This window comes from Sinocyclocheilus rhinocerous, unplaced genomic scaffold (genome assembly GCF_001515625.1).
Source record: "Sinocyclocheilus rhinocerous isolate Xijiao unplaced genomic scaffold, SAMN03320098_v1.1 scaffold340, whole genome shotgun sequence".
Lineage (NCBI taxonomy): Eukaryota > Metazoa > Chordata > Actinopteri > Cypriniformes > Cyprinidae > Sinocyclocheilus > Sinocyclocheilus rhinocerous.
This window is the reverse complement of record NW_015670980.1, coordinates 764,081-787,428: the sequence shown is the minus strand read 5'-3', so window position 1 is coordinate 787,428 and position 23,348 is coordinate 764,081. Positions and strand designations below refer to the sequence as shown.

At 38.4% G+C, this 23,348-nt stretch overlaps 1 protein-coding gene across 1 annotated transcript in view; it reads left to right on the top strand.

Moving 5' to 3' along the window:
* Window positions 1–23,348, top strand: part of LOC107734486 (formin-like protein 2) — an 88,935-nt gene that overhangs the window by 37,276 nt on the left and 28,311 nt on the right. The window contains exons 4-9 of the mRNA XM_016546458.1: window positions 7,278–7,354; window positions 8,924–9,007; window positions 10,353–10,508; window positions 19,117–19,225; window positions 21,161–21,237; window positions 21,944–22,239. Coding sequence (XP_016401944.1) covers window positions 7,278–7,354; window positions 8,924–9,007; window positions 10,353–10,508; window positions 19,117–19,225; window positions 21,161–21,237; window positions 21,944–22,239 — 799 coding nt within the window. The remainder of the gene's footprint in view (window positions 1–7,277; window positions 7,355–8,923; window positions 9,008–10,352; window positions 10,509–19,116; window positions 19,226–21,160; window positions 21,238–21,943; window positions 22,240–23,348) is intronic.

Here is a 23,348-nt window from a genome sequence, read left to right as displayed (position 1 = left end):
GGTGTTTCCATGTAAAAAAAAAAAAAAAAACTTTAAGAATTGGTAATTTGGCTCAAAACCTTGACTTAAGTGGGACCTCGGTGACATTATGATAATAAATTATGATGTCACCCCTGAAGATAAGTCATAAAAACTTTTAAAAAAAGAAGCTATGAGACAGGATGAGAGGAAAAGTAAGAAGAGGAGTGACAAGGACTTGGAAGAAAGAATGAGAGACCAGAAATGAACTGAAGAAATGTGCTTAAATATTAAAGGTCAGATATTATTTTATATGGTGGTTTTATATGGTTTATGTGGTGTGGAATCTGAAGGTGTTCTTGAGCTGATCTCATGGGCGTTACATGCCGACGGCTGACATCATGTCACTAAGCTGACAGAAAGAGAGAACAAGAAAGAAATAAAACAGAGACCATGGGATGGGGGATTATTAGGAGATGTGGTGAAAAAGACAAGGAGGACGAAAGACTTGAGACATCACGCATAAAAAAACTGAGGGAAACAGAAAGTCCCAGAGAAAGTAGAGGATGAATATAATGAAAGTGGGAAACAGACAGAGAGGGAGAGAGAGTTATGGCTGTACGTTCTGCCAGTGGCTCTTTTCTGCAGGCGTGAACAATTGTTACTTTGTGTGCGCCGAGAGCTTTACATACGGTGCATTCCACGCGCAGCTCTCGGCCAATGGGATCGCAGCAGGAAGAGGGTCATTCCAGAGGGTCCTGAGGAATGTCTGTGCCATTGATTCCATTCCAGGATGACCTCTCTGGAGAACTGCTTTCTTTTTCCCATTCTCTCTCTCTCTCTCTCTCCGCAGCTGGGAATGCTTAAAGTCGAAGTGCGAGCGTGAGCTCTGAAAACACACACTGCACTCCACATGTGCCAAACACACCCACGCTGGGAACAACAGAGTAAAAAAGAAAAATGTGCAATTTAGCATCTTGTGCTTATATTCTAGGTTCATCTGCATGGCTGTATATAGTATGCATCATCAGCACACACTCCCCTCCGTTTCTCTATTCTCACCATTTCTGTTGTGTTTATGCGTCTGTCTCTTTCACTTTGTCCCTTTCTGTACCAATTAGCATAATATCCATCCTAACTATTACTTAGAATTAGAATTAGTGTTTAACATATTATAGTATAGTAAAATTGTAAGCCAGAAGTGCTCAGGTTGTACAATTGTTCAAGTGGACTTTTGAATTGTGATGGTTTGTGATTGTCTTGTGATTGACTTCTTATAAATGCATGATTTTAGCTGAAAGTATAATGAACTTTAGAAGTCAATTTGAAATGGCATTTACTTCACTAATCTGACATATTCTCAAATGAATCTGGATATTCAGTGAGGGAAAATGTAGACCGGGATTTTATTTAAGTAATTGTCTCTACTTCAGTTTGTTCAGGAGAGGTTAAAATATGGTGACCATACGTCCTCTTTTTCCTGGATGGGATTTCTAAGTCATCTGGGTTTTGGCTTTGCTTTCTACAGATGTGCTCTCTACAGTCTTCATTCATGAAATAATTAGTCATTTTTAAAGTAATTTACATTGCTTGGACCATTCTTTGTAGATCCCACCTTCTCGCAAGCCGATTGGTCAGTAACGTACAATGCTTGCTCGCCATTGGTCAAACCATTGGTTCAGTCATTACCTTCAGCAGTATGAAAACAATAGTAAAACAAAGGCAAAACCCCTAACACATTTTAGGCAGTTTAGTAATCCTGGCCTGGATTTGTCTGGGGAAAACAGATGTATGGTGATGTCAGTGACGAGAGGCATTACAAAGACAAACTTTTTTGGTAACACTTTATTTTAAGGTGTCTTTGTTACAGGTTACATGTACTTACTATTATAATAACAATACATTATTCATAATAACATTCAAGTAACCCTAAACCAAATCCTAGCCCTAACCATATAGTAATTACATGTAGTTAATTAATATTACTCAGTACTTATATGTATAATTACACTGCAACAAAGCCACCTTGAAATAAAGCGTAACCACTTTTTGTATTTTAATAGAATAAAACCAGGAACATGTATTGAGAAAGTGAATGTGTTTTTGTCTTTTTCATCTTGACTTTAATTTGATGGATTTAGCTAGATGCTAATTTGTAAACATAAATGCTATGTAACAAATGTATGGGTGTGTGTTATCAAGGCATGATTTTATAGCATGGTTATTATGTCCCAATATTGGTGTAGGCTATTATTTTGTTACGTACTTAAAAGTATACATTCCTATCACCATCTAAATACATACGTGAAGCATATAGTATAAGAATGCTAATTCTGTCTGTTGCTGTCTGCATCCCTCGCTCTTTTTCACTGTCATTCCCTCTCTAACACCCTTTGATGCAATCATTTCAGTGTCTGACATCAGTGAATAAGATTGATTATTAATGCCTGGCCTGCCACTCATCGTCATGGCTGCCGTCTAATTAGTGTTGCAGAACTGCAGCAGCAGTTTCCAGTTAAGATTTGGCAAGGTATCTCATGCAGCTGATGAAAGCAGTGTGTCTCTCTCATTGGACGGCGGTTTCACATGCATTTCACCTGACACGTGATTGGGTCGGCCACAAAGCCGCTGTAACCATGGCTACAAAGAACAAAACTGGGCCCACAGTTTGGACTCAACACTATTATGAGACTGACTGGAGAAAACAGCCAAGTACACCCATTACTTTGAAAATGTTTTCAGTCCTTTAATTTTTTATGATGCCAGAGTTTTTAGATGAGTGAATGTGACAGAGAATGTGTCTGGAACATTGTTAAATTTACCCAATTATGTTTCATTTAAGAATCACTTCGTCGCTGATTTTTAAATAATAGGTAAAAATTAATGATTGAAATGTAGATAAAATGAAAGAAATAAAAATATATGCAAATTAAGCAAAAGTTGACAAACATAGAGTATGTTTGAGTTCATGCTGAGATCTTTTGATTGCAGACTTTGGCATCTTTGGAAAATCGGAGCACAGTTTGAGACATTTTTGAGATCGCTCCATAAAACTCTTCATTAAAAAAAGTAAAATGAGTGGGTGATTTATTTAAATTTAGCATTTTTATATTTGTCTTGTTTAAACCTGTTTGTCTAAAAACATTTTGTTTAAATTATTTTTTTTTTTCACTTGATGTGCAGAACACATACAGGATAGCTTTACAGACTATTTCCATATTATAAATAATGTAACTTTTTATGGTAAAATTAAGTTGTAAAAAGTCATTAAAATAAATAAAATAATAATAATATTAATAATAATAATAATAATAATAATAGGTTGATTAAGTATGTGGTAATATATGTGGCATTTATAATAAATAATCTTTTTATTTTGTATGAAAGTTTTAGTCTTTAGGAAAATACACATTTTACATAATATTAAATCAAAATGTAAGGTTTAAACCAAACCATGAATATGATTTGAGAAAATCCTTTCCTACTCACCTGCATTCTCACGTCCTGACATCTCGTCTTCAGCATGCCAACCTGCAAAGAGGAAAAGAAACATTGTTACCCCTTACCTGACTCACCTACCTGGACTCTAACCTGTTACCCGCCTGTCTTCGCCGTCTGCATCATCCGTCGGACCTGTAAAGAGATACAAAGATCGGTTATCAACCTGAGCTAAGTCCAGTTATTCTCAAAGACTCTTGAGTTACTCATCCGTTTGCTCTGCATCTCTCCCCTCCGCACCAAGCTGTACATAATGAGATTACATTTACCTGTCTGTCTACCCCAGGTCTCCTTCTGTAGTGTGACAGAAGACCAGACCGTAAGATCGGATTTACAACATGAATACCCTCCTCCTTCTATCGGACCAGCTATACTCTCTTTTGTAACATGGCCGACCTCTAGTGGAATATGCCCAGGAATTCTTGGAGCTGGCCTCTGCTGCTAATTTGAAGGATGAGGAGCTGATGACATTCTTTCACGTAGGTTTGGACGGACCATTTTACTCACTGATGCCCTGGAACACGACCAATTGCACGTTGGAACAATACGTTCTATATGCCCTTCTACTAAGCTGGTCCACAAAACCATCAGACATCCGGTAATATCAGCACCTGTCATGGCCGCCAGTTGACCTTCAGTCATTACCCGTCATGGCCGGGTAGCAGTGTCGGCTTCTGCCCCTGAGTCTGCTCCAGTGTCAGCTCCAGCCCCTGAGTCAGCTCCAGTGTTGGCTTCAGCCCCTGAGTCCGCTCCAGTGTCGGCTCCAGCCCCTGAGTCCCCTCCAGTGTCGGCTCCAGCCCCTGAGTCCCCTCCAGTGTCGGCTCCAGCCCCTGAGTCCACTCCAGTGTCAGCTCCATCCCCTGAGTCTGCTCCAGTGTCGGCTCCAGCCCCTGAGTCCGCTCAATTCATCAAGTTCAGTCCAGAATCCACTACAGTCCAAACAAATTCAGAACCCCAGAATTCAGTAAAAAGCCCGCTCTAACCCTTGAATCTGCACCAGAGCCCACTTGTACCAGTGAGTTAACTCCACTGTACGAGAATCCCATCCAGACCATGCACCCATCTCAGAGCACAGCTCCAGATCAGCTCAAGCCCCTGACCAGAGTCGAGAGATGTCTCTGGCCCCGGACCAGAGTCGAGAGATGTCTCTGGCCCCGGACCAGAGTCGAGAGATGTCTCTGGCCCCGGACCAGAGTCGAGAGATGTCTCTGGCCCCGGACCAGAGTCGAGAGATGTCTCTGGCCCCGGACCAGAGTCGAGAGATGTCTCTGGCCCCGGACCAGAGTCGAGAGATGTCTCTGGCCCCGGACCAGAGTCGAGAGATGTCTCTGGCCCCGGACCAGAGTCGAGAGATGTCTCTGGCCCCGGACCAGAGTCGAGAGATGTCTCTGGCCCCGGACCAGAGTCGAGAGATGTCTCTGGCCCCGGACCAGAGTCGAGAGATGTCTCTGGCCCCGGACCAGAGTCGAGAGATGTCTCTGGCCCCGGACCAGAGTCGAGAGATGTCTCTGGCCCCGGACCAGAGTCGAGAGATGGCTCTGGCCCCTGTCCAGAGTCGAGAGATGGCTTGCGTTCCAGAGTTGAGTTCAGAGAGGGCTCCTGTCCCCGAGTCTAGCCCAGAAAGTGCTTCTGTCCCCAAGTTTAGCCCAGAGAGGGCTTCTGTCCCCGAGTTTGGCCCAGAGAGGGTATCTGTGCCTGACCAGAGTCCAGTGTGAGCTCCAGCCTCTGACCAAAGTCCAGTGCGGGCTCTAGCCACTGACCAGAGTCCAGTGCGAGCTCCCGGGCCCCGACCAGTTCCCAGTAAAGGCTCATGCCCCAAACTAGAGTCCAGAACATTCTCCAGCCCTCGACCAGAGTTCAGTGTTGGCCTTAGCCTCGGAGCAAGGTCTAATGTTGGCTTCAGCCCCTGACCAAAGTCAAGTGCCGGCTTCAGCCCCCAACAGTTGTCCAAAGCAGGCTCCAGCCTTCAACCAGAATCCAGTACAGGCCCCAGCCTTTGACCAGAGTCCAGTAAAGGCTCCTGCCAATGATCTGAGTCCTAGACACACGGCCAGGAGTGCCGTTCCCTCTTCAGTCAGATTAAAGGTCTTTGCCACGGCCAGGAGAGCCGTTCCCATCGCTGTCAGAATCAGCTACCCTATCACGGCCAGGAGTGCCGTTCCCATCGCTGTAAGAATCAGCCGCCCTATCGCGGTCTGGAGTGCCGTTCCCTCTTCAGTCGGATTAAATGTCTTTGCCTCGGCCAGGAGAGCCGTTCCCATCGCTGTCAGAATCAGCTACCCTATCACGGCCTGGAGTGCCGTTCCCTCTTCAGTCGGATTAAGTGTCTTTGCCACGGCCAGGAGTGCCGTTCCTTCTTCAGTCGGATTAAGTCCCCCTTCACGGCCAGGAGTGCCATTTCCCCTTTAGTCGGATTAAGTGTCTTTGCCACGGCCAGGAGAGCCGTTCCCCTCACTGTAAGAATCAGCTACCCTATCACGGCCTGGAGTGCCGTTCTATCTTCTGTTGGATCCAGTCTGCCACGGCCAGGAGAGCCGTTCCCATTGCTGTCAGAATCAGCTACCCTATCACGGCCAGGAGTGCCGTTCCCATCGCTGTAAGAATCAGCCGCCCTATCGCGGTCTGGAGTGCCGTTCCCTCTTCAGTCGGATTAAATGTCTTTGCCTCGGCCAGGAGAGCCGTTCCCATCGCTGTCAGAATCAGCTACCCTATCACGGCCTGGAGTGCCGTTCCCTCTTTAGTCGGATTAAGTGTCTTTGCCACGGCCAGGAGTGCCGTTCCTTCTTCAGTCGGATTAAGTCCCCCTTCACGGCCAGGAGTGCCATTTCCCCTTTAGTCGGATTAAGTGTCTTTGCCACGGCCAGGAGAGCCGTTCCCCTCACTGTAAGAATCAGCTACCCTATCACGGCCTGGAGTGCCGTTCTATCTTCTGTTGGATCCAGTCCCTTCGTCCCGGCTAGGAGTGCCGTTCCTTCTTCAGTCGGATTAAGTCCCCTCGTCACGACCAGGAGTGCCGTTCCTTTTTTAATTGAAAGAAGTTTCCCCGGCCCGGCCTGGAGAGCCATTCCTACTTCAATGGAAAGAAATTCCCTTGTCACGGCCAGGAGAGCCGTTCCTTCTGCTATGGAGAGTACTTCTTCAGTCTCAGCCAAGGAAGCCATTTCTTCCATGAAATTAAAATCCCTAACCTCGACTCCTGTACTCTGGTGGTCGTCTCCTCCAGAGCACCCTCCCGTGTCCGCTCCTCCAGAGCGCCCAGTCACAATCCCAGTCACCAGCTCAGTCACCTTACTTCATTAAGGACTCCATTTCCCAGCATCCCGCCTGCTTCACACCTGCACCGAATCCCCAATCAGCACACCTGCCACCATTCACCTCATCACCTACTATATATAAGCAGTCACTTTTCACACCCTCATTGTCTGGTCTCGTCAAGGTTTACCCATACCTGATTCCTTTCCTACTCACCTGCATTCTCACGTCCTGACATCTCGTCTTCAGCATGCCAACCTTGCAAAGAGGAAAAGAAACGTTGTTACTCCTTACCTGACTCACCTACCTGGACTCTAACCTGTTACCCGCCTGTCTTCGCTGTCTGCATCATCCGTTAGACCTGTAAAGAGATATATATAATTATTATTATTATTATTATTGATATTTGTGAGATTACTTTTGTCTTTTTCCCCATTTGCTATTTATTTAATGCTATTGTTATCTATGAGAAACAATTGCAATATTAAAAGACACTTCTTTCTCATTGTTATTAAGTCTAGTAGATGAAGGCTGCTGTAAAGGCTTTTTCTTCTTCCTTTCCTTTGCAGAAGTTCAGGAGGAGAGTGCAGGAGTCGACACAGGTCCTGCGGGAGCTGGAAATCTCATTACGGACCAATCACATCGGGTGAGTTCGTCTGTGTGTATGCGTGTTCATTAAATACTGCTCACACTGGAGCTGTGATCACTGCTCTGAGTAACACAGACACACTCCAAAAGCCCTCATGTAAGATGCATTGAAGCTGAAATAATGCTCTTTTGTGTGAGGCGGTGCATGTAACAGCCAAATGCTCCTGACTGGACTTGTCATATTTCTGCATAGTGGAATTCTGCTTGAACGCCAACCCACCAGGTTTTTCTTTTGGGAATCCCTGCTCAGCCTAATCAGAGCGGAGAAATTCTGAGATTTTGTCAGAGCTGAAAATCACACACCCAGTTGCATACTGGGAACTAGGATTGACCAGATGTGGAAAGGCTGACGGAACTCGGCAAGGTCGGGAAAATGTCACAACAGGAAAACGGGAAGATGTGATATTCCAGTACCAACCAGCACACACTCTTTCCTTGTCATCCCATAAATGAGTGTTATTATAGTTTCATTATTTCAAGGGTGGTTCAGACCAGACAAACATACTCCCAGAAACCCCCGAGCTGCTAGACAACCCGTACAGAGATTTAGCTGCCGTATGGTACTAAACTAGATTACATAAATGATCTAGTTAATCTAGATGAGATAAAGCAGTATTATCTGCTCACAGAGGGTTCGACAAACACAAAACAACAGAATGGTAACTCAAACCCTGTCCCTAGAGTCGCATATGTGTTCCTTCTTTCCCCAAACAATGTTTCTCCCATTTGTTCATTATGTTAAAGTTATATTTTAAGGGATAATGTACAGTCAGCTGATCATTAATGCAAAATAAACCCTTTGAAAATAATAGTGCAATATTTGACTTAAATGAAGTATTCCAAGAACCATGATATACATGATATACATGTTATGTATACAGACTTAACAATTTGCTTATATGAGACTAGTTCTATTTTTCATAGTTCCCTCATAATGTTCAGATATATACATTTAGTCACATACGAGTTAAACTGCTCATTAGAAACTCAAAAGAAATAGAGACATCATTTTTCTTTCACAACTGTGAGGTTTTCAGGTGTTGGCCTACTTTTCACTGCTAAGAAAAGGTAAAAACTGGCTTTTGATCATTTCTGGGATCCTCGCGGTCTTTGTCAATGTGATTGTGAGTGAGTGTGTGTGTGTGTGTGTGTGTGTGCGGTATTCTGGGATGTCTCTGCCGTGTCTTTGAAGTATATCTCATTGCTGTTGCTCTGAGGGAGAAATCCAGCTACATGAAACCTTTGCTTTCAATCTTCGAACTGCGTTGAAGCTGTTTTTTAAGCTACTGAGACGCCGTTCCATGATGCATATTTCATGACATCTGTCTCCGTATGGAAGTGCGGTTTCTGAATGCTGGGACACACTGTGAGCTCTGTGGAGTCTCCTGGATTATCTAGTCTAAATACTGCATGCTTACTAGTGGTGTAATTAGTGATATAGCACTATAATGCAGTAATGATAAAACATATCAAAGTAATACAGTAATGCGTACAAACTTTTGATGGACAGGTTTTTTTTTTTGTTGTAATTATCTCTCTCTCTCTCTCTCTCTCTCTCTCTGTTTAGGTGGGTGCGGGAGTTTCTGAATGAGGAGAATAAGGGTTTGGATGTGTTGGTGGAGTATCTTTCGTTTGCACAGTATGCTGTCACGTAAGTCACCCGTGATTGTACTGAGCATGAACACAATGAACACAATGGCTCCTTTTACCCAGACCGCTGCTGTATCTTTGTGCGGCTCTGACTACATGCCTTACTGCTGCTCTGAGAGGACCCACGAGTGTGCGTGTGTGTGTGTGTGTGTGTTAGAGAGCCTGTTCACTGAGATCAGATCAAGTCACAAGATCTCATTTACAACCAATAGCATTTTACAACCTGATAAGTAACATGTTTTAGTGTATTTTGGGGGAAAAGACTATCACACCCCAATGCCGCAACACAACATACTATACACACTATAAGATTTGTTAGTGTGTTTGAAAAAAGTATCTTAACTCATTAGTTTATTAAATGTACAGTTAAAGAAGTAATGTTATGAACTTTTTGTTTGCAATTTAAAAGGACTCTTTTCTTTTTTAATATTTTTAAGCTTGATTTTCAGCATCGTTACTCCAGTCGTGTCACATGATCTTTCAGAAATCATTCTAATATTCTGATTTGCTGCTCAAGAAACATTTCTGATTATTATCAGCAGTTGTATTTCTGTGGAAACCATGATACAGTATTTTAAGATTATTTGATGAAAAATCTAAAATAACAGCATTTATTTAGAAAAAAAAGATTTTTTTGTAACAATGTAAGTCTTTACTGATTGAATTATTTATTTTAAAACTTTTAAACAGTAGTGTAACTAGCCAGTTCAGTAGGCATTGATTGATTGATTGATAAAAACATCATCTACACACATTTTCAAAAATGTGTTCATGCTATACACATATGTAAACAAAACATAAATGTGAAAAAAGTTTGTGTTTTACAAAAACTTCAGTCATAACAGTCATTTAAAAAATATATTTTTAATATTATTATTTTACCATGATTTTTAAAGTATTATTTTATTTTATGAAAGTATTAATACGTGTTTCTTAAGTGAATTAGGGTTAGGATTATAATTTTTGCAGTGCATGTAAGCAAATGTCCCATGACCACAGATAAAGTATGTTTTAGGAGGATGTACAGAAAACAAACAATATAATATTCTTATGTTGGTAAGTATGTGAAAAAAGTTTGTGTTTTACAAAAACTTCAGTCATAACAGTCATTTAAAAAATATATTTTTAATATTATTATTTTACCATGATTTTTAAAGTATTATTTTATTTTATGAAAGTATTAATACGTGTTTCTTAAGTGAATTAGGGTTAAGATTTTTGCAGTGCATGTAAGCAAATGTCCCATGACCACAGATAAAGTATGTTTTAGGAGGATGTACAGAAAACAACAATATAATATTCTTATGTTGGTAAGACCTGAGCCCCTGCTGCTGTGCGTTTGACAGGTATGACGGAGACAGCTCTGAGAACAGCACAGAAAACTCTGTGGATAAATCTAAACCCTGGAATCGATCGATTGAAGATCTCCATGGAGGAAACAACCTCTCATCAGCTGTCACAGGCAACAGCATCTCCAGAGCCAGCAGACATTCAACCATAAGGTGTGAACGCACAAACAGATCTTTTGTTATTACAGCAGAATCATAGCAAACAAGACGCTAATAGTATTTTATAGTTCTAATCTGAACGCGATATGGTTTGTCCGACTGCAGAGAGTGTGTACGGACTCCATGTGCTTTCTGAAAGGCTCTTTTGTATAGTCATGAGGCCTGTATGACTTTAAATGGCTTAGGAAACAGTGCACCATGTCAGAACACAGTCGACGTGTGTCTGTCTGTCCGTCTGGCCGCTGACTCACAAAACTGGATTAGACGTTTATATTCTGATGAAGAATGAACACCTGACACATCACCACCATATGAGTACTAATACAGGACCTTGCCTGTCTGTTATCGAGCAGCCTGATGACGGGACAGAAGTATTTACACGGAGCCTGAGGGGATCTGTTTGAATGGGTTCAATATGTTAAGCCCCCTGTTACTTGAATTGGATTAAGGTCTAACCCTTATGCAGCAGTTAGAGAATTCCAGATTCTAATTTTGGAATTCTGCTCAGTTGTTTCTTCTGGGCTCATATCTATTCAGCTAATATTGGAGACATGCATCTTCAACAGTGTGTAAGACAAAACAAAGCCCCTGCAGTGTGATCCGACTCCAAAGTCTCAACCTGAATAAGCAAGTTTTATAAAGAAATGAATGTAGACTCAGTTTTTTTTTATTTGTTTATTTTAATGGCCAAATAGTTCAATGGTCTTAGAGTTAATACTGAAAATAGTATTCATAATGAAGGTCATCCATTCTACATTTATGAGTAGGTGACACTCTTAAGGCCTGTTCACATAGACGATAACTACTTTTAATAATCATTAATTCTAATTCTATGAGACTATGGTTCACACCCCAGCTATAACAATCAGTGGTCATTTATCATTGAGATATTATTATAGTGATATTATTTATATTTTTTTTTGTTAAAAGTCTATATAGTTTTTTTTATTAATTTTTATTTTAGTTTTAGTTATTTCAGTAAGTGAAACTAAATGGAAATGTTTCATTGGAAACCTGCTAAAATAAAATTAATTATTTTTTTTAATATAATTTATTTCAAGTAACAATTTTTTATGATTTTAGTTTTAGTTTTAGTTTAGTGTTAGACTATATACCTTGATAACAGTTAAAAAGTAACTTTTTTTGTGGTTTTCGTTTTTGTTAACTTTAACTCTTTCCCCGCCATTGACGAGTTATCTCGTCTTTTAGAAGACAACGCTTCCCCGCCAAAAACGAGTTTTTACGGCTTTTCGTGTTTTCAAGGTTATACACTAGGGGGCGCTACTTACACATCTTCTGAACGAGTACAAAACCTCCCGAACAAAAACACATGTGTACAGGACGGAGAAACGAGCGATTTGTTTAAAAGTAGAGGCTCTGATCTTTATTTTGGTGTATTGCATATTCAAATATTCATACAGCAAAATATTCTGGAGGCCATCAAATTTTAGTGAAAATCATCAAAATCGCTGGCGGTGGCTGGCAACTTTTTTCAAAAATGCTGGCGGGGAAAGAGTTAATAACCCTGATTTCAATAACTACATAGAATAATGATATTGTTGGAATCACTTTATAACTTTTTTTTAAAACATTTTTCAGCTGATAAAAACATAGGCAGCCAATCAGAATCAGACTGAAGATATAACTGCAGTGCGGGCTTATATCAAACAGAGCTTGGTGTGGATGCCAGTGTAGTTATCATTTTATAGTTATTGATCTAATTGTCTTTCTTGATGTGAACGGGCATTCATGAAAACTAAAACATTCTATTTATACGTGCTTATAATTTTCTTTGGGTGTACAACTTTATTAATTCTGTGTACCTTTAAATGAATAAAACACACTTTGGTCTGACCGTTTTGCTAGAAATCTGTCACAGGTATTGCTGTGTAATTAATGCAGTTGTCACTCTGTCTGCAGTTTCCTGTTGTGTGTTCCCATCTGCAGCACAAGGCATGTTCTTTTTGTCCTTTAGATAGAGTCTCCTCTCCCCTCCATGTCTCTCCAATGTGCTGAACTAGAGTGAGTTCAGTAGCTAGCTGTGTACCTGCAGCCTCAGATGTAACTTGCCCTCATGCAGTCTGTCAGGCATAATCACTCATTTTACTTCTCTGTCGGATCATGCTGCTGTGCAGTGGATTTATAAATTTACTTCATCGTTTCTCCCCATAAACTTTACATCCAGTGGTGTGATTGCATAGATCAGAGGTTCTGCCCACATACAGTAGTTTTGTTTCCATGCTTTCCCTCAGCTCTTAGTAATTTTTATAGGCTTAAATTGTGTGCTGTATTCAGATTTTTAAAAGAGTAATTCTCAAATTTCCCAATGCCCTCCTGAAGAACACAGACTCATCCACAATGCCCAAAGTGCTCAGAGAAACGAGGGTATGTCTGCTGCATTTGGTGTTTAGGATTAGCTCAAAGTTTTGTAGATTTTTATAGAATTCTGTAGACATAAAATAAAATAAAATAAAATAGTATAGTGTTTGAGAATTGCGTTATTGAGTTGACTATTGATACCTACTGTTTATAATATAACTTCATGGTAAGCATGTATTTATAATTCATTACAAGGGCTTTCAAAAGGCATTACAATGCATGCATTATATAAAAAAATATTTTATAACATGTTGTACCATCACAGTTATAATACATTGCAACATGCGTTATAATGGATTATACTTCCCAGACTTATAAGTTATCTTTATATTGTTTATTTAAGATCTGCGCAGTATCGTATACGTCTTATGAGTTGTTAGGAGTGGTTGTTCATATTTGAGTGTTTCCAGTGAGGCTAAAGTTAATTTCAGTGTGAGCTAGTTTATAGAATTCTGTAGACATAAAATAAAATAGTATAGTGTTTGGGAATTGCGTTATTGAGTTGACTATTGATACCTACTGTTTATAATATAACTTCATGGTAACACTTATATGAAGCATGTATTTATAATTCATTACAAGGGCTTTCAAAAGGCATTACAATGCAAGCATTATATAAAAAAATATTTTATAACATGTTGTACCATCACAGTTATAATACATTGCAACATAATGGATTATACTTCCCAGACTTATAAGTTATCTTTATATTGTTTATTTAAGATCTGCACAGTATCGTATACGTCTTATGAGTTGTTAGGAGTGGTTGTTCATATTTGAGTGTTTCCAGTGAGGCTAAAGTTAATTTCAGTGTGAGCTAGTTTAAGCTCACTAGTAGCCCGTTAACATTTCAAACGATGCATTATTTGTTGATTTTAAAATAAAACATGCTCAAAGCAATGTCATATGTAACACATTCATGATAACATATGGCTGTTAAAAAATACTTAAATCAGACAAAGACCACTTATAAATATAATGGCCACATGTACTGTGTACAAGAAGACTTTGACCACTTGTAAGATGTAGTAGGATATTGTTTAGATCTTAAACAGTTCTCAAGACTTATAATACATTATAACTATGGGAAAAATCTATTATCATTTTGATGGATTTACTGTATACATGGATATACATGGTGTTAATCATGTGTTAAACCATTATACTGTTAAAATTATAACCACCAGGTAGGTAGGTATTATGTTTGTATAAAGATATTTATATAGAAATATTTATGCAGAATAAGGGTAATGCATTATAGGTATAGTGTTACCCAAGTCAAGGTTTTATCAAAAATATCTGTCAGTTACCACAGAAAATGTAGACTCAGCTAGGGGTGGGCGATAGGGATCGTCTCTATCGCTGTTACACGCTCATGTGACATTGCTGTACTACATGGTCATGAAAACGTATCGTTTGCACGCATTTTTAATCATTGCGGTATAAAAATAAGTGATTTTAAGCCATTGAAATGCAATAGGCAGCAAAAGAGAATTCATTTCGCTATTTCGTGCTGTTAGAGAGCCGTGCGCACATGAAGACGGTGCTCATAGAGAACTGAGCATTGAGTTATTTTTGCTGCTTTATTGGCCTTGAACAGTTAAATACACACCCTTGTATGTGTCAAAATATGCCCGCCTTTGCAAGTATCCTTGTAAACACAGTCATTTAGGTCTTAAATGAAAGTGAACATCTGAGAAAGGAAACACATCTGAGTCACAATTTATTTTAAGGTCATATTAACAAACCATTAACTATGACTTTTGCCTCAATAAAGTTGTTAAGCTCAGGTTTTGGGTTGGAATATAAATGTAAAATATTTTCATGCAGAATATGTGCTTTATAAGTACTAATAAACAGGCAATATGTTAATAATAGGCATGCTAATAAGCAACTAGTTAATAATGAGAATTGGTCCCTATACTAAAGTGTCGCCCACATGTGTAACAGTATATTGGACCCGGGCAGTTCTTAAAGTGACAGCAGTCTAAAATTCCTGCTCTCTGCCATTCATGTTAATCAAACAACAAAAAAGAAAAAATCTCTCACTGCTCTAGACTAAATCACTTTTGTGACTTTAATAGGAAGAAATATATATTTAATTTACACAGAGTAGTATGTGCAGGGTTTTATACATTTGATTACTTAATACAATGTATGTAGCATTTCTTATTTATTTGTTCTATTTTTATTCTATTGCTTGTAATTCGTTTCTTATGCTTATTTGATAGCTGACTGTATGCTTGTCTTCAGTGAGCCTGAGTTTTCATTCATTCATGCATTCATGCATTCATCCATTCCTTCATTCATTCAGGCTAGTATTAGTTTTTTGTGATATTATTGACACTGGTGACAAAAATTATGACATTTCTATGGTGTCAAAAAATTATATATCATAAAGACCCTATTTAAACCAAAAATAACTATATTGTGATATATATATATATATATCATTACCGTGAAATAAGATTACTCATATCATAATATAAGGTTTTGGTCATATCGCCCACCCCAGGGCTCAGCCCTCAATTTATAATAATAAAGGAGCACTCATTTGTAGTGATGCACTTCCAGAGGAAGTCTTTGTGGCAAAATACTGCAACAGGATATGCTTTAAATACACACTCATTGGAAGTATAGCCACAAGATTACTCAGAACACAGCATGTGGCGAGTGTGATAAAGTCACTCACTAAACTTGTCTTTGTAAATTTATATCCAATCTTTCAACTCAATATCTACAGAATACTGTTTACACAGAGCAAACTCCACCTATAGGAATTACATCTGTAGTACATAATCAGAGATGCATCCACCTATACCACTAAAAATACAATGTGGACACTTACAGTACAGTCAAGTCCTTTCATGTTTATTTATATAGCACTTTATACAATACAGATTGCTTCAAAGCAGCTTTACAGTAATAATCAAAATCAAATTTAAAAATTCATTTTTAACTGTAGAGTAACTCTACAGAAGACAATAGTGGCATTACTGAGCTCAATTAAATTTAATTATTCAGCAATCTTATTTGATAGTTAAGTACAGTTAAATCGATACAGTTCAATGAATATTAATTGTCCTTTAAGCCCCAAAAATAACACATTTAGGGGCTTAAAAGCTCAAATAACATTTGTTCAGATAATAATTATAAATTATTTAACAAAGCTTCACATTTTATATAAGTTCTAAATCCCAAATATCTCAAATACAACATTTATAATTGTATGTTCTTTACATACTGTTTTTTGTTTGTTTGTTTTCAAACTGACAGACGAGATCAAATTATTTTCTGTTTTCTTATCATAAAACACGTACATTGGAGCATCAACTTTTGCAACTACAGAGGACATGTTTAAGCGTGTGTGCTGGTGAAATCACCTGACAGATATGAGTCAGGAAAATTGTGTTCTGGATGAGCACAGTCATACATCCGGATATACAGTATGACAAAGACATTACACACACATACCATTCAGTGCTATCTGCAAGAGCTTCTAGGCCCTTGTGATGTTCTGGACAAAAGAGATTAGAAGGTGGAGTTACAGCTGAAATGTTAGCAGACAATAACTTTGTAAAGACATTCACACATTATCATTCCCACTCATGTCAGAGTTGAAAGACAAACCACATCACAGCAATAATGCAGCTGTGAAATTCTAGCAATCAGTGCAGGCTAGGGGTGTGTGATGTTGACAAAACAATGATATCAGGATATTTTCTGGGATTTTGTTGAGAAAGATGATTAGGTTTTTAACTGAATGTGTTTCTGTACTGGTATATTAGCTGGTTTAAGCCTGTCATGGACATGTGACTCCCGAAACATTTCATATTCTCCACATAACTTTATTAGATTTTTGCATCTTATTTTATGTCAGATTCTTACATTTAATCAATAAATTCAATTGGAATAAGACACAACTGTTACCAATCAAATAAAATCAGTATCCATTTTGTACTGCAAAAGCAGTGTTTAGATGTATTTACACTGCAATTACAATTGCATAAATTATAAAATTTTAAAAGAATATTTGAATTTTGAAATATGAAATATGATGTTTTAATGAAATTATATTTTAAATATGAAACTAAAACCACCAGTAGGTGGCAGTTCACTGTATTAATGAGTGAGTCACTGAGTTATTAATTCAGCTGATTGATTCAAATGGCTGATTGATTTAGGAACGAAGCAATTGACTTGCTTTATGAATTGATCATTGAATGATTGATTCATTCAAAAATGCTAATTCATTCAGTAATGACACACCACTGTTTGTTGATGCACAACAGCTCTGTTGCGGCTTTGTTTGGAATGATTTCTTTGGCGAAATAGAGCAAAAACTCACAATATTTATTTCCTTTTTATTGAGCTATTGAAAAAAATAAATATTAAATTTGCAATCATGCTGATATTCGGGAAAACCGCACACTTGCTTGCGTTTACGGCATTGCTTAACTGTGTCATACATTATACAATATGTGAAATACGTTATATGAACTGTAGTCTGTCAGGCTACATCACACAGTGAAAGTGGATGTGCTCTTGTTTGTTTGTTTTTGCAAAATCAATGCTTCCACATGGTTAAAACATCAATCACAATAGATGATACATATCACACACCTTTAGTGCAGACCTGAGTGTGTTAATGTTCTGTGTGCGTTTCTGAATGAGTTCAGCATTGAGTACAAACCGTTCCCTCAGGCACTGCTGCTGACATATTGCATTATGTGTGTGTGTGTGTGTGTTTTCAGAAAATCATGCCCGGCTCGTCTTGTGACAGTCTTGAAAATAACTTTGTGCCCTTTGTGTTAGTTTGTGTGTGTGTGTGTGTGTGTGTAAACCTTCTCTAGTCGGTTTGTGAGCCTGTTTATCTCTCTGTTTGTCGTATGCATAATTTTTGTCTTGTGTGTGAGTATGTTTGTATGTCTTTGTCGATTGGTGAGAGTTAGTAAAATGTGCATCTATGTTATACCTGTTTGTGTGTGTTATTTGTGCGCATCTGTTGCTGTGCGTCTTTGTTCTCACACATAAAAGCCTTTGGCTTGGGCCCAATAACTGGCATGCATGTCAATGACGCTGCTGTTGTGTTGTGGAGGTGATATGTGTGCACAGAGCGCTTTAACTGCTGTAAGACAATGCAAATCCTCACACATCACTCACAGGAAAAGCTGCTGACAGACCTAAGCACAGCTCTTGTAGCATTTAAAAACACGGTTTCAATATGAGAATACTTCCTGTGGTCCTGATCCCTCTCTGCCTTGATTTAGTCTTGTGAGTCTACATCAGGATATGACTCTAGAGTTGTGTGATTTGCTGCTCAAGAAACATTTATTATTATTATCAATGGTGAAAACAGTTATGAATTTCTGACCCCAAACCTTTGAACTGTCGTGTAAATCTTCTGTATCTTCTAAAAGATGCAGAAGAGAGTTTTTTTTTGCCAAAATGTGCAGTAATAGCCTGTGTAATCATGAGAAATATTGCTCTCTGCTGGTGCAGGACTAAAGCTCTGGTGCTGGAGCTGCTGGCTGCTGTGTGTCTGGTTCGAGGAGGTCACGAGATCATCCTCTCCGCCTTTGATCATTTTAAAGTATTGACACACTATTTTCCTATTTAATACTGTAAAGTTGCTTTGACACAATCTGTATTGTGACACTATAAAGGTGACTTGACTTGACTTTACAAGAAGATGATGCATATTTGTCATGCTTGAAAATAATTTTAAACATCTTGAGAAGTAGTTCTTTGTTTAAAATAATAGTTTACCTTTTAAAAGAAAGAACTACCTTTCAAAAGTTTGGGGTCAGTAAGTTTTTTTGAAGGAAATTAATATTTTTATTCAGCAAGAATGCATTAAATTGACAGCAAAGACATTTATAAAGGTACGATTTAATATAAATGTTGTTCTTTTGAACTTTCAGTACTTTCAGTACCCAAAACTTTTGATTGATAGGGTATGTTATAGCTATAACATCATCCTCATGTTGTTCCACAACTTTATTTCTTCTGTAGAAAACAAAAGGAGATATTTTGCGGAATGTACTAACTGCTTCTTTTCTGTGCAATGAAAGTGAATGTGAACATCTGCAAAACATCTCCTGTGTTCCACAGAAGAACTAGAGTCAAATGGGTTTGGAACAGCGCAAGGGTGACTAAATGATGACAGTATTTCCATATGTTGGATGAACTACTGATTTCATTGGTTAATAAACTCTCTCAGGTCTAACACGTTACCCAGCCGGAGGACACTGAAGAATTCCAGATTAGTATGTAAGAAAGACGACGTTCATGTGTGCATCATGTGCCTACGAGCCATCATGAACTACCAGGTAAAACACACACATCAAACCTTTGAATTTATATTAGTAAAGACCTCTCGTAGGGCTTTCCAGTCTCTCCAGATCATAGAACACAATACAAAATCAACAAAATGCCACTTTTTCGTGATAACTGCTAAATAATCACAAAAAGCAACGTACTACTTAAAGTTATTATAAGTAAGTTAGTGTGATAAACATGCATGAATTAAAATAAATTGTGGGATGTGCTTGGTGTTAAAACAAGTTATTAAATGCAAAGATTGTGCATTTTTTGATTTGATGTACAAGTTTTGAATTACTGTATTAATTACTGTAATACTGAAATTCCTGTAGTATTAAATAAAACATTTTTTTGTCTGTCGTATGACTTGTACATCCAGTGTCGAACGTAAATTTCCCCCTTATCTCTGTAAATGACTGCTGCAAAATCAGTCATTTTGATAGCAAAAAATCACTCAAAAAATTGTCAAGTCCTGGTGAGACTGGTTTTAATACTACGCTATATCCAACTTCTAACACTCACAAAAACCTGTTGACATTATTATAATTAAAGAAAAAAGATCACAAACAGTGAGGTCCAGCTGTTCAACAGGTTTCAGTTCATTAGTGAAGACATTTTGGGCCTCACTTGTACAGAAAACCCAAACACACACTCAGACACACACACTGAATCATGTTTTATGTTCAGATAATAAATCTTGAAGATCTTGCTATGTTTACTAATTAGCCCTCTCTCTGTCTTTCTCTCAGTATGGCTTCAACACACACACACACACACACACACACACACAAATGATTCAATTACAGAGGCACTGTTTTCAGTTTAAAAGCTGTAGTCTGTGTTCCAGAAGCCACTCAGTGATAGCTTAATAGATATGATCCATGATAACGGATAACTATACATATGACTGAGGGCAGTGTGTAAAGTTTTAGGCTGACTGTCCTGTACAGTAAATAGGTTTAGACACACACCTGCTAAACACATCACAAGACAGGATCACAACAGCTTCTGAATGTATTCATATCTCTCTGGTCTGTGGAGGAGAGATCAAGCTAGTATGATTTCCTAAGGGGATGATTTGAGAACCAAAAATGAACTACTGTACTGCATCAAGGTGTTTTTGAAATATCAAAAGATTTTATTAGAGGCTAAAAGAGATTCATCAAAATCTCATTTTCATTTTCTCTGGGCATTATTTTAATGTTCTCTCTCTCACTGCATGAGCTATTTCTTTCTTGCTTTGCAGGTGTGTTCAGAAGATCAGCGGTTTGAGAAACTCATGGAGCATTTCAAGAACGAAGATAATAACATCGACTTCATGGTATGGGTTAGACCAGCATCCAAATATACACATTTCCATTAGCAATCATGATTATTAATACTCTAAAATGCATACCACACTGTACCACTGATTGACACTTTCGGCTGTGAGATATAATTATTCAAACAAATAGCTTATTGCAGGAGAGACTCATATCCTACTTAAGAGCGTCATTAAGCAGCGATCCAAGAACATAATATCATATATGACAGCATTGTCAAATAGGCTAAAATATTAAATAAAGATGGCTAAAAGCACAATGCAGCTTGCAAGGATAATGTTCATGTAAAAATGCTCGCCTGGACATTTTCAAGCATATTCCACAGCTACTTACCAAAGAAATGCACATGATGTATCAATTTGAGTTTAAAACACAGCTATATAGAAACAACGTCCCATTAAGTTTAGCAATCAATATACAAAAATATTGATTAATTATAATATTGATAATTGAATATTATTTGTATAGTGCTTTACACACACACACACACACACACACACACACACACACACACTGATTCATGGAAAGCTGTTTGGTCTTTATCATGTTTAATGTTCAGATAATAAATCTTGAAGATCCTGCCATGTTTACTAATTAGTCCTCTCTCTGTCTTTCTCTCAGTATGGCTTCAACATGGTCATGTCTCACCCTCATGCTGTGAATGAAATTGCACTAAGTCTGAACAATAAGAATCCCAGGTAACCCATTGAGCTGGAGTAAATGTGTGTGTGTGTATCTCTGAAAGAGAGGCTACTTTCCCAGAATCCACCGCTTTAATTCCTCCTCTTTCAGGGCAGCTACAACAACAGACCCCTTAATCTCAGTGTGTGGTTGGATGGGTTCTTTACGCCATCTGTATAAATGACAGAAATTGGAGAAAATGTTAAATATTTGTTTTGTTTTTTGGGGTCAATCTTTTTTTTCTTTTATGTGTTTGAAACAAGTCTCGTATGCTCACTAAAGCTGGATTTATTTGATCGAAAATACAGTAAAAACATCAATATTGTGAAAAAACATTACAATTTAAAAGAACTGTTTTCTGTTTTAATATATTTTAAAATGTATTTTAATCTCATGATCAAAGCTTGAATTTTCAGCATCATTACGCCAGTCATCAGTGTCACATGATCCTTCAGAAATCACTCTTCATATTGATTTGAAAACCTTTAAAAAAAATCACTTGCTCTCTTATGTCGGTTATGGTCATGTTATGCATTATTACAGATTATATACACAGCTTGTGATAAACAGCTTTATTTCTATTAATTGTGCAGCCCCGTTTATATATTTAAATGTTACAGTTCATTTAATTAATTAGCCGTTTGTCAGCTCACAAACCCCCTACGGTTCCCACACAAACCCCCAGGGGTTCGCTTGAACTCAAAACTCGTGCTCCCTGTGGTGACAGGAGGTGTGTAAAGACGCCAGCTCTCAGGTGCACACCCTGCGGCGGATGGTGAAGGAGAAGGACGAGACCATTCAGAAGCAGTGCAACCTGGAGAAGAAGATCCACGAGCTGGAGAAACAGGGAACCATCAAGATCCAGAAAAAAGCGGACGGGGACATTGCCATCCTGACGTCCCCTCCTGAGGGGAGCGGGCCTCTGCCAGGGTCACAGGGCGTAGCTGGGGTGTCCGGTGAGGGTGCGGCACATGGCCTGACCATGCCTGAACCTCCGCCTCCTCCTATGCCAGAGACATGTGAGTGACCTCTCCTCATTTTATGTACTGGATGTAAGTTTGACATTGTAATACAGTCTTAGGGCTGCACGATTATGACAAAAATCATAATTGTCGATTATTCCCTTGAAATTGTTATTTACGCGTGCAGAATAACATAAGTGGACTTTGAACGATTAATTGCCGCTTTGAGCGATTACGTAATTGTGGCATCCATAATTGTAAACGCGATTAGAAATTTGATTAATTGTGCAGCCCTAATTTTATTCTATTTGGATTACTTTATTCACTATGTTTTGCTTGAGGCCAAAACCCGAGGTGGACAGTAAATACTCGAGTAAATTTAAAAAGTATCTGTACTTTATCAGTGTTTCTCTTTGGAAAACTTTTACTTCACTACATTCCAAAGCATAAAGCCTCGTACACACCGGGACGATTATCGCGCGCGCTTATCGCCGACGTTTTTCGACGTGTCTTTTGTGTTCATACCCAAGCGATTTTTATATTAAAGGGGTCATATGATGCTGCTAAAAAGAACATTATTTTGTGTATTTGGTGTAATGAAATGTGTTTATGCGGTTTAAAGTTCAAAAAACACATTATTTTCCACATACTGTACATTATTGTTTCTCCTCTATGCCCCGCCTTTTTGAAACGCGTCGATTTTTACAAAACTCATCGGTCTGAAAAAGCGAGGTATGCTGTGATTGGCCAGCTATCCAGTGCGTTGTGTATCTCTTTGGTTTTGAGACTTTAGTCTTTGCAACTTTACAGATCTTCTTTATGCACCAAGAGCTCGTAACACTCCAAAGAGAAAGGAAAAATTGAAATCGCATCATATGACCCCTTTAAGTGGCCTTAACTATTATGTACTTACATTTAAATTAATAATTTGGTACAATGCACTGATTGTGTACATGTTTTTACATTGTACTTGTATTCTAAAAATACCTGCATGTAATTACATCTGTAATTAATTTCTGTAATTACATTTATACTTATACTGTTGACCCATCCCACAAGCAAACAAAATGTGTTTTGCAATACAGTATGAACACAATAAGTGCATTGTACTTATTTTTTGATGTAAGTACATAGTAGTTAAGGCCACTTAATATAAAGTGGGACCA